This window comes from Pteropus alecto, unplaced genomic scaffold (genome assembly GCF_000325575.1).
Source record: "Pteropus alecto unplaced genomic scaffold, ASM32557v1 scaffold224, whole genome shotgun sequence".
NCBI lineage: Eukaryota > Metazoa > Chordata > Mammalia > Chiroptera > Pteropodidae > Pteropus > Pteropus alecto.
In genome coordinates this window covers 4,501,702-4,514,221 of record NW_006436289.1, presented here as the reverse complement: position 1 = coordinate 4,514,221, position 12,520 = coordinate 4,501,702, and the positions used below count along the sequence as shown (strand labels likewise).

The 12,520-nt window shown below is 41.9% G+C and overlaps 1 protein-coding gene across 1 annotated transcript in view; it reads left to right on the top strand.

Moving 5' to 3' along the window:
• NCAM1 (neural cell adhesion molecule 1) overlaps positions 1-12,520 on the top strand; it is a 289,389-nt gene that overhangs the window by 243,285 nt on the left and 33,584 nt on the right. Inside the window, exons 6-8 of the mRNA XM_006912806.2 lie at positions 48-165; positions 596-762; positions 6,979-7,121. Of these exons, the coding sequence (XP_006912868.1) occupies positions 48-165; positions 596-762; positions 6,979-7,121 (428 nt within the window). The remainder of the gene's footprint in view (positions 1-47; positions 166-595; positions 763-6,978; positions 7,122-12,520) is intronic.

Below are 12,520 nucleotides of genomic sequence, written 5' to 3'. Positions count from 1 at the left end.
TTCTTCCAAGTTTTCACAACCACCCTAACAGTTCTTCTTCCCTTCAGTGCCACCTGCCGTACAGGCCAGGCAGAGCATAGTGAATGCCACCGCCAACCTCGGTCAGTCTGTCACCCTGGTGTGCGATGCTGAAGGCTTCCCAGAGCCCACCATGAGCTGGACAAAGTAAGACACTGGCTTGTGCCTGTTATCAGAGATTAGCTGAGAAGGGGACAGCATAGGGCCTACTATGTGTTGATGTTTCAATGGAATGGGAATGGACTGCTTGGGAATATATCAACTCTAGATGTAGAATGGACCGTTCTGTATGGTTTTCCTGCCTTGTGCATCAGATTCCTTCCTTTTCAGAGTGTGGCAGAGGGCACAGCCTTGGAGGCCCTCTGTGGAGGGTTTGCAGGTGCAGTTTACTGCCCTTTGATAGAATCAGAGGTTTAGGTGAAGGAATCAAAGCTATATGTGGACGTATATTTGGCATCTTAACTTTCTGTGGAGACCGAGTCTATCCTATGGGCTGCATTTTATGGAAACTAATTAAAAATAAACATCTTACCTCTGTAGTTGAAATCATGGTACTTTTCATTTCCGCACCCTTTAGGGATGGAGAACAGATAGAGAATGAGGAAGAAGAGAAGTACCTCTTTAGCGATGACAGTTCGGAGCTGACCATCAAGAAGGTGGATAAGAATGACGAGGCTGAGTACGTCTGCATCGCCGAGAACAAGGCTGGAGAGCAGGACGCGTCCATTCACCTCAAAGTCTTTGGTAAGGACCATGGGGGTCAAGGTCACTGCTCTGCCACAATTCCTCTTACCCCACACACTCAATCCATCAGCAAGAGCCTGTCCACTCTGCCTCAGAATCTAACCCACATCAGCCACTTCTTGCCAGCTCCACTACCTATGCCCTAGTCTAAGCCACCCTCTTCCTCCCGTGGTCCATGAGACAGCCTTCTACCTGGTCTTTCTGCCCCCATACATCCCCTTTAGCCCCTTGTACTCACAGTAGCCAGAATGACCTTACGTGACACTCCTCTGTTTAAAGTCCTCCATAGCTTCCTATTGCAACCAAAATAAAATCCAGGCTCCCTACGATGGCCTGCAGGAGCAACCCTGATCTAGCCTGCCTGCCCTTCTGAACTCATCTTTCCTCCATTTCACTTCGCATTTAAATCTCTCCAACCTCTCAGGCCTCCTTTCTGTCCCTCAGACACACCAGGCTTGTTCCTGGCCTCAGAGACATTGCACTTGATGTTTCTTCTACTTGGAACATCATTCCCCAGAACCACATTCAGCTTCCTTCTTCTCATCCATCATTCAGATCTCAACTCAACCACCTTCTCAATGAATCCTCCCTTCATTGCCCTGCCTAATGCAGCCCCCTTATCAATCAGCCCCCCACCCACCTCCACTAATCTCTTTCATTAACCTTACTGTATCTTCTTCATTACATTTATCAGTACCTGAACTGACCTCATTTACATATTTGTTTTGTAAGTTGTTTGCCTCCCACCTCCACTAAGTGCATAGACTCCCAAGATGGTAGGGCACTGGCTGTCTTCTACACTGCTCTATCTCTGGCATGCCAAACACCACCAGACTCACAATAGGTCCTTAGTAAATATTAGTGACCAGCTGCCTCTATCTCCCTTTGCTTCTTTCCATGGCTTTTGTGAAACAGAGTCATAAAAGTCATGGAAAGAGCTCCCACATCTCTATTCACTTTGTCTTTATAAACTCAGTAAACTTCCATTCATTTAGAACTGAAATGCATTTTGACCTGACCTTGGAAGAAGAATCTGTGGCAGAAAAATGTTTAACCTAGTGGCTCTCAACTCCCTCTGTTCATTTTTCTTAAAAACGACAGATAAGCTCATCCACTATAGATGGTGCTACTAGAACAGATGCCAGTGGGCAGCTCCAGTACACGCAGCTTCCAGATTGTTACGATGTGTGTTTGGGGAACCTGCTTGGGACTTGCTTGTTTAGCCTGATCAGGAGAACTGATCTACGTCTGTAAACATAGACCTTTGAAAATCCAGTGTTTATATGCAGTTGGTCTTGCTAATCACAGATGAATCCTATTTATTCATTAATGACAATCGGGTTTAGAAACGGGTTATCAGTTTGGTTCAAATTAACTGTATATACTTGAAATTGAAAGTTCAACTTCTTGGAAAATATTTTTGAGTCTTTTCTCTAATACTGACTGGTCTTCCCCAGTCACTCTGATTGTAAGTTTTTCCATATTATAAAAATGCATTTGTTAATTTATTCCTTCACTTAACAAATATTTATTGAGCTCCATTGTGTTGGACAAAAGGGCTACAGAGATACAGTCCAGTCCTTTGATACTGAGATGCACAAGAGAGAAAAACATATAAATTATAATAGATAGTGTCAGTCAACAACATTTGAATGCCTGCTGTGGGCCCAGCCATTGCCAAGGTTACAAAGATGAATACCATGCACTCTGTTCTCACGAGTGGTTTTACAGGCTAAGGTAGATAGTCAGCACTGCAATTTTTAATGGTAATTCGTTATAATGACTTCATAATAGCAATATGCATAGTGTTTATAGGAAAGATCCCTGGTCTTGCATGATGACAATAGTTAGAGACATCTTTGCAAACAATGTGATATTTCACAAGTAAGAATTTCCCAGAAAAGGAAGGATGAGTGATCATTTCAGGCCACACACGCACAGGCAGAGGCAGGAAGGGCATGAATGTGCTGAATGTGAGCTCCTTGTGGGCAAGGACCTCTGTCTGTTCTACTCACAGATGTACGCCCAGTGCCTGGAACAGTGCCTGGCATATAATAGGTATTTGAGTAAATGAGAGAATAGCAATTGGTTTTATGTGAATGAAGTATGATGTACATAGCAGGGAGATGGGCCTAGAAATGTGTAGTCACTACTTGTTTTAGGAAATTCTTTTAGATATTAGTCCCTTAAAGTAATAATAATACCAGACACAAAGTGAGCGCTTACAATGTACCAAGCACTATGTGAAGTGCCATCCACCAATTAGCTCTTTTAATCCTCAGCGCAACCCTACGAGGTTATTATCCCCTATTTTATACTTGAGAAAACTGAGCACAGAGAGATTAGGTGCCCTACCCAAGGAGCCATAATTCAAACCCAGGCTTGTAAATCCATTCCCTGAGCTAGCAATAGTAGTTACTACTCCATGAAACCCAACTTAACACATACTCTATCTGAATTACATATGGAATGACTAATAATACTGAAATTAGTGTATTCTCTCTTTACCACCATGGATAACATGGTTTCTGTGTGAAAAGAGAAACCGGCTAATCAAGAACAGATCACAGCTTCTCTTCAGGCCTCTCTAGTGGAGATGGCCGCCCCAGGGAAAAGGCATGAGTAGTGAGGCAGGAGCCATGTGGGACCCATGTAGAGTGAAGGGAGTAGGTAAGGTCCAGGGAAGGAGGTAATGAGGCAGGAAAAGAAAGATGCAGGAACTGTGGCAAGGCATGGTTTGTCTTTCCTCCCACATCCCTCACCGCACATCCCCTTCCACATCACACACACACACACACACACACACACACACACACACTGCACTAGCACAACTTTGTTCCAAAGACTGTGGCCAGGAGGATGTACCTTAGACAACCCAGTAGAGCAGATAGGGGAGAGGTGGCCAGACCCCTGCAAAGACAGGTAAGAAAATCATAGGCTCATAGGAAACATGTCTAATCGAGTCCCCATCCAGAATGAGAACCCTCCTCTGTAATATCTGGAGGAAAGTTCACGTAGCCTCTTTGAAATAACCTGGTACCCCATATACACACTCCTTTGCTTCTCCATTTCACATTCTTAACCTCCTTTCTCTCCTCCTCTTCTGGCCTCCCCCGTTGGTTTAGGAGATTGGTATTTGGGCCAGGAAACCAGATGGAGAGTGGCCAGCCAGTTAGGGCTTCATCTTTCTTCCACACTTTCTCTCCCTCTCCTTCCCTTCTGGTTTGCCATTAGGCACCAGCACTAGGTGGAGAAATGGGGCAGGTTCCCCAGTGGCAGCAGAGTCTGCAGCAATAAGGTAGGACTGCAAAGAAACCTGTAGTTTAGTTAGTAAAAAAAGGTGCTCAAAAATCCTGTGACTTCAAGTAGGGATGGCAATTAATATATAAGAGGCTTATCTAAATTAGGACTGCTGTAATTGCACCTAACTGACATCATTTTTTCCTATAAAGGGACGCATTCTAGCATGCACTGCTCTAGTTATCAGCCAGGCACTTTCTTTACTAAGTAATTGCATCCTACCTTCCTCAAAATTTGGCAGTGAATTTCCATTGCTCCTCTGCCCCTGGGCCCGTCTAAAGAAGTATATTGTCTCCACAGTTTCTTATTGTGCTTGTATGAATGTTCCTAAGGTCTCATGTTGCTGAGGGCTAAGGCAAGTTCACCAGAGGGCAGAAACTTTGCTTAGATGACCCCTTAGGGTCAAAGGAACCCTTGTGAGTTACAGCAAGGGACTAACGGGCCTGAAGGAAGGTGCACCTGGTCATATCCAACCTCTCGGTTCACAGAAGCAGGGCCCTGGAGCCCTCTTGTGTTCGAGTTGCAGGAACCTGGATTGGGGTGAGAATAGATAAGGCTGGCCCTCAGTGGCAGGGTGCAGAGCCGTGGACATGCTGGAATTGGAAAGCAGGCACACTTGGAAAACTCATGAGGATGGCTGTGCTCACAGAAGGGTCTATGGGTAGAGGTGCAGTGGAACAATCTGAAACCTTAGGTCCAGATTGCCTGCAGTTGGACCCAAAGTCAAGGTCCCACAACAGAGATTTGTTAGGATGGTACGAGTACCATCCATAGATAAAACCTGGACAGATCCCTCCAGATGCTGGTATGCCAAGAGAAGTGACCCTGCACCTGTTCCTATTTGCCCAATGATGCCCATTGTCCCAATGTAATTATTTAGAACACCCCTTTTCACTCTCAAGTGTGCCCCAATTTGGACAATTTATACTGCTATCTTATTTTCAAGGCAGTATTCTAAGCCTTCTGTTGGTTCTGACAATAAGAATATAATTTTCCTTTTTCTAAAGACTTGTACAGTGTGCCCTTTATAGCCATCTGCGAAATGGAGCCACCAAGACTAAATATTATTAATAGAGGTTAACTGTCCTTTATCTCTCTTCTGTTAATCTTTTGCTGCCAGGACAAGGTGCTATGGGTCAGGAGAAGGTCAGCAAATACTGTCTAGATCACAGCATCTGACTAGGTATCCAGAGCCCAGAAATTCAGCCTTCCTATGACCGCCTCCAAACTCCAAAACAACTGTTCAGTTTTGTGAATTCAGTTATTGGTTGTTTTTTTTTTGTAACTTATCAGTCTGTGATTTAAACAGCTTTTATTTACCTCTCCAAAACCTTCTGTTCAATAGCACTTAACATTTACTCCATCCAAGATGAGCTGTAGCTTCCTTAAATTAAAAGTCCCATTTATCAAGATAGACACAGAGCCTTCCTAAAGGAAAACCTCAGTCCTGTGGACTCCATCCGTTCAAATTTGTGCTCGTTTGGCCACATTGGATTGAGATGTGCCCATGTGCTAGCCGGCAAAAAAGGATTTGCTAAGTAGGTTGTTAGTACAGATTAACTTTAGGAGAATATTTGAACTACATGGGATATGTTATACAGAAAATTAACAGCTCTATCAGTGTTTTCTTTTCAGTAAAGCAAAATAAAGAACCTCAATTTGGAGCATGTATACAATCAGTAGTTTATTAGCCTACTTGGGGTTACTGTATGAATTTGAATATAAAGGAAATTCAGTTTTTCAAAAGTTATCCATAATTTTTATTTATTTGTTTGTTTATTTGTTTGTTTCTTTATCAAGCCTGGTCTTTTTCTCTATTAGTGAAGTAAGTTACATTTGTGCAGTGTTATCTTCTCCTATGGAAGGTTTACTAATTTCAGAGTATAATTGTTTTAAATTGGGAAAATTCAATTTTCTCTAATGTTTTAACATTTAATTCAGTCTTGAATGCTTGTGTTTTCTTGCATTACCCAAAACATTTGGAAAATGAACTCATCTCAACTCATCTTCCCATCCCCAGCCCACTCCACAACCCCAAGTTACTCGCCGCATTTCCTTACTTGAGTTAATGCTAACATGGCTTTTCTAGTCATTAAGAATCTGAGTCATTTGGCTCCTTGTCATACCTTCTTTTGTTTCTTGCCAACCCTTGCTACTTCCCAGAAAACCTTTCTTTATCATCTCTCTCGAAGCCATCCTTTCTCTTCCCCGAGACGACCCCATTCAGAATTGTGTCACATCACATCTGGCCCACTGCCTGCACTTCCAGATTGGTTTTCTCACCTCAAGGCTTTCTCCATGCTGAGTCATCTTGAATTTTTTTCTGGATTTACCCTCTTGTAATACAGATGATCACTCCGTTCCTCTGATCAAACACTGTCAGTGGGTCTCTGCCTGCCACGGGATAAAATTCAAGCAAAAGCTTTAACGGGACAATCATCACTCTACTTGGGTCCAGTTTTGTCTCCCTCTGCTCTCATACACAAACACGTGACTCATGGCCCACTGCTCTCCTCCCAACCCTCTCTTCACACATTCTTGCTTCTCTGCTTTTATTCAAGCAGTTTTCTACACTTGACATGACTCTGCCTCCATCCCAAAGTTTCACCTACAGAAGTTTCATCCAACCCAAAAGCTGTGTCCTCATGAAGATTCCACCCAGCGGAGCATATTCTTCCTCTGCTCCGTGCCTCCTGTGCTCATTGCCCTTAGCGCTTACTCTATAGGATGTTTTTATTACTGTCACCTGAATGTTGTCACGTGCCTGCCTCACGGTAAGCTCCTTGGGGGTTCAGCTCTTCATTTCACACAACACCTAGAATTGAGCTTTTGTTGTATGGGTACATGTTCTCATTTAAACTTGGAAAGCTAAAAAAAAAAATCAGGTAAACTTATAGGAATGTTTTGTCTTTTCAGCAAAACCCAAAATCACTTATGTAGAGAACCAGACTGCCATGGAACTGGAGGAACAGGTCACACTCACTTGTGAAGCCTCAGGAGACCCCATTCCTTCTATCACCTGGAGAACTTCCACCCGAAACATCAGCAGCGAAGAAAAGGTATAATGTCACCCAAGAGTTTCAGGGCCATGGAACGCAGACTCGATGGAGATTGAGTCTGCCCCATGCCCAGTTCTCTTCGGTGAGCCAGAAGATGGGATATGGTCACCAGAGGCCGCAGGCAGGTCCTGTGGGCTCCCTCTTTCAGTCTGACTGGGTGCAGCCTGCTCAGCAACCCCTGGCAATGGAACGGGCACCATTCCTTGCATAGATTTGCAGGGGTTTGATGTTAGTGGGTATGGTCAAGTTAGACGTCCTGGGGAGGCAGGGGATAGTGATTTTCAAAATGCAGGGTTATGGGGCTGTGAGGAACAGGCTAAGCTAAGGGTCTAATGTTCCAGGGGTTCCATCCTCGCCTCAGGAGCGTCCAAGGACGTGTCTCCCAGAAATCATAGGGATCAGTATGAGCCTGTTAGTTCTTTTCCTTGTGTTTTGCATACTCATGCTATACATGCACTATATGCACAAAAGCTTGGTGGCCTTTGTGTCTGCCTGTATTCTTAGCCACATTTGTATATCATTTTTATCTAAAGGCAAAAATAATTAGCAGTTTCTACCTGATGATGTTTTCACTGGGCTCTATAATATTTTCACTGAGAATGTAAGAACAATGTAGCAACCTTCCTGACAAATTTAAACGACTGGGAAGATTTAACTAAAGCATGTGGACTTATAGGCCACCGGAAGCTATCTTTATTATTGACAATATATAAAAATTGAAGTGACCCCACATCATGCAGCCCTTCCCTATTGAGTGAGCCGAAAGCAGGAGGAGGAAGAAGCTTGGTTTTAAAGCAACTTAAACCCTCTTATAGCACTTCTCCAATCTCATCTCATATATCCTGTAGTAATGGGCTTCATTTTAGTTGACCAAAGCTTTGTCACCTGTTCAGAAGTAATGAGCTTAGCTTTAAAGGATATTTATAATGGATTGCTTATTGACCAGAATGTCAGAAATGATAGATCTTCACTCTTCTGCCTACCTAAAGGAAAACCTTGGAAAGGGTAAACTCAGATAAAGCCAAAAGGAGATAGTGTGAGATATCAGAGTTAAATTTGGAATCTGCATTTGAGGAACTGATTTCTGTTCTACTAATAGAAAACAAAACTAAATCAAAAGGAACAGAAATTGGTGTTCCAAAAACTCATTATTTTTTTGCAAGTTTTACCTCCAGAGTTGAGTTCAACATAACAGAAACTCAACCGAGGAACTGCTAAGTATTTTTGAAACTCGCATACGCTGATCAATATTGTGAAGACCAACTGGATTAAGAAATGAGTTGTTTACTTGGATGCTTTCTTTATCAACATTGGAATTAAACCCTCAGCTCAGATTTTAGTTCCCATTGTGTGTGTTATGTGAATTGAATGTACATTTCAGGGCTTAAACCACAGGGCTACTGCTTGACAGATTTTTCTACGTCTGGCTTGAGAATAGATTTGTCAAGAATGACCCAATGTATATCTTTGACCTACGGTTAAGGACAAAAGTGATATCTATCCGAGATGATCGATGCTTTTAAATTCTGTATCTTTTCTAGGAATAATTCAACAGCCAAACCAGACCAGAAGGGTTATTAAGATTTGTGCCTACCTTGGGTCTTTCAATAGGTTGGCACTTCTGGCTTATATCTGTAAACTCATTTTTATAGAATGAGAACAAATAACCTAACACTAATACAGAGTCATACTTAATAAATAGTGAGACCGAAGGTGTCAAGCAGAGACCATCTCAAGTAGGCTTTGTATAATTCGGTTATCAGTGTAGATCATTTGTCTCAATCTGAGATACTTATGTAAGCCTAGACGCATAGGTTGTATTGTGGTTTCTATTACTAGGGAATGCCTTCAGGTTTACTTAAAATGACATTACTGGAACATGAGTGAATCAATGTTAGAACAAGTCCTCCAGGTCAGCCAGTGATATGACACCAGATTAATATATCTGCTTAAATGAAACCCTGTATAGAAAAGTTACCATTTCTATTAACTACATATTGACATGATGTCCATTTTATACCACGGATAGCTAATAATTAGAAAAAACAAAGGTGGCCTCTTCATGGGCGGGTCGGACTCCAAATAATAAACTTCACATTCTCTTTGGCAGCTGTTCGCCATGTGCTCCTTCATCTGAAGCTGCATGATATATAATTAGGTATCAAGATTATTAGAGTCACTGAATTATAGGAGTGAAGAAAACAATTTTCTTTTTAAAATCAGGATGACATGCTAAGCAGATAAGAACAAACAATTGTATCTAACTGCCAAGGTAAAGAAGATGCCTGAGAATTAGATCACATAAAATACCGGAATCATGGAAGAGTGGAAGGAAGCCACCTTTTGAGGTTACCTAGTCTTACTTGGCACCCATTTCTAACACATCTGCCAGAAAGTCACTCAGCCCCGGCCTGAAAGGTAACAGTGTCAGTCCTCCGCAGGGCAGTTGGCCAGTGCTGATGATCAGGAAGGCCTGCTTCCTTGCCCCTTCCACTTCTCAGTCTTTCTACCTCTGCCACACAGTCTTTATATGAGAACCATTAAAGTGCCCATTTGATTTTCCTTTTGTCAGTCCATTCTTCCTTTTAACACACCCTTACCTTACTGGTCCTGTACTAGATAGCTTCAGTTCACTAGGGCTCCATGATAACTTTGTGGTGCCCAGTGTCACTAATGCAGATTTCCAGGGGCTTATTGCTCCCTTGATCTGGACACTGTCATGCAGTTCAAGTTGCATTAGCCCTTTAGCAGTTTCCTCATCCTGTTGCCTCATATTGAGTTTGTGGTCAACTAAAATGTTCAGGTCTTTTTTATATGAACTGCGTTTAAGCCACATATCCCCTATCCTGTTCCTGCGCAATTGATTGCCCAACCAATCATGCAGAATTTTATATTTATTTCTGTTAAAAATTGTGTCTTCTTGCATGTAATCCAGTGTTTCTCGGTGGGGTCACTATGACAATTTGTGAAGACTCATCCTTCACTGGTACTGTGCTGTGCATTGCAAGATATTTAGCACCCTAGCTCCCTTCCTCTAAATGCCAGTAGCACCTCTAATCATTGTGATTACCAAAAATTCCATGCATACGAACGCTCCCTGGCTTGAGAGCACTCATTTGAGTCTATCTTTCCCACCAGTCAAGAATGGCTTTCATCAGAATCGTCCTTTAGAGGTCTGTAGGTCCAGAGAATTTCAACGCACCTGGGCCCCCTGTTTTATATATATACACATATATATGTATATATGTATATGTGTGTATATATGTGTGTATTTATATATAAAAGTAATGAGGTCCAGCAGTCAGTGATGACCCCAACCTAAGCTCAAGGTCCAAGGGCAGGCAATTCAGTGGTCTTTTCCCCATGCAGATGTCATCTAGCATTGGTATTAGCTATTGCTTCCAACCTTATAGGAACACTTATTTGAAATATCTTTGTACAAGTCACTGGTAAAAATGTTCCCTGGGACACGGTCAAGTACAGAGTCCTTAGAATGCCATCAGGGTTGCCCTCCAGGTCACTGGCTCAGAAGGTAGAATGCCTGATGCCACGGGGCTCTCTCATGCTTTTAATGACTTCTGTGGAAGGCTCAATGATTCCTTTAATCAGATTACAATATAAGCTAATTAAAGCAGCCTGGTCTTTTACTTCACTGCTTACTTAGCTGAGTCTAGTATTACCCTTCCTAAGAGAAGAGGGAGAAAAGGCTTTCAACCGCAGACATGTAGTTAGAGACTTTCTAATGGAATGCTGATGTTTTCTTCATTTAAAAAAAAGCCAGCAAAAACCAGTAAAGTGAGTCTGCACGTCACACACTATCTTCGATCGTGTCTCTAGGTTTAGTCCAGTCACTCGTCGGAGATCATTATCAGTCTGCTAAGCTTCAGCTCATTGATGTAACGGGCTTTTTGCTCAACAACTGGTATAGGTAGGCTAAGTTTGGTCATTAAGACCATTAGGGTAGATCATCTGTCTGAAATTTAATTCATTTCTTAGTGATCACTATTATGTTAACAAACAACAAAACATATTTGAACATCATAATTGGTCAGTGCGATCAGTGTGTATGGCGGTCATTGTGATAATGCAAATACAAAGAAAATTTGTTCATCCACACAATTTCATCACATTTCCTACCCAGACCCCTTTTAATTATTGCCAGGCATTTGAGTGAGTGGTGCTAAATTCGAGGTATTATTTGCATGTTGAGTGAGACCTCTACATGATGGTTTGCATCGGCTATCCCTAGCAGAACAAATCCATCGTGTACTTATTTGAAGATGCCTTTGCAATGACTAATAATGAAAGGCATGTGAAGGCTTAATTCTTAAGAAAAGTGGGAGGGGTGAAGAATTGAGATCAAAAAAGATAAACAGAAAAAAATGAAAAGTATTCCATGAACCTTGATTATTGAGCTGACCGAGTAGCCCACAAATAAGAGAGACCTTATGAAATCCTGGATTCTCTGTAAAACTGGAGCTTTTTATCACCAAGAATTCCTCATTCAATACAAACCAAGTGCCCACTTTTGAACATTGGAAGAGGTGCATGCATGGAGCAATCAGAGTCTGGCTTACCCAGGTGTGGGCAAATGTCTAATGAATACTTCAGAATAAGTGGAGGGCTATTTCTCTTGAGTTTATATAGATATTCCTGGAGACTTGTAAGATAGTAAAACATGTGATATGAAAAGAAACTGGACTTAACAATTTTTGGAATAGTACTAATCATATCCTAATTTATTTCATGCGTATATATTTGCATACCATTTGTCTTAAAGTAGGACACACACCTTTACCAAATTATCAGAGACAAGGCACATCCTAGCATTCCACCAGGCACAGGCTACTAGAAATATTGTGTTACTAGCAATTACTTATTCTAATAGCCACAAAACTGTAGGAAGACACAAGAAGAATCAAATCTGAAAAGCAAACAACTCCATATGATACAGCTCCTAAAAAATTCTTGATTCATGCAGCCCTGGCATGTGACAGACAAGCTTCTAAGTAATGTGGAATTGGCAGCCACATTTGACATGTTGGCCCACTGTTACTTTGGTCTATGCATGTTCCTCTGTTTTCACTTTCTTCTTTATTCCAACATCATGTGATATAATCCAACATTTCCATCCTCATATCTCACAAGAGCTCCCTGCATTTAGTGGACTCTTACTAAATGTTTGCTAACTCATTTGTATTTCCTGGATTGCATTGCTGTGTCTCTGGCATCTTTTCTATTCTTTTTCCATCTGAACATCAGGGACAATCTGGCAGTCATGCCATCTAATAGAACAATGCAGGTATGATGTTTTTGACTCTCGTATGAAAACAGAAAAACTGTAAGCAGAGTAGATTCCCAAGTGCCAGATAAATTTAAAAATCTAGATGTGGATAGGG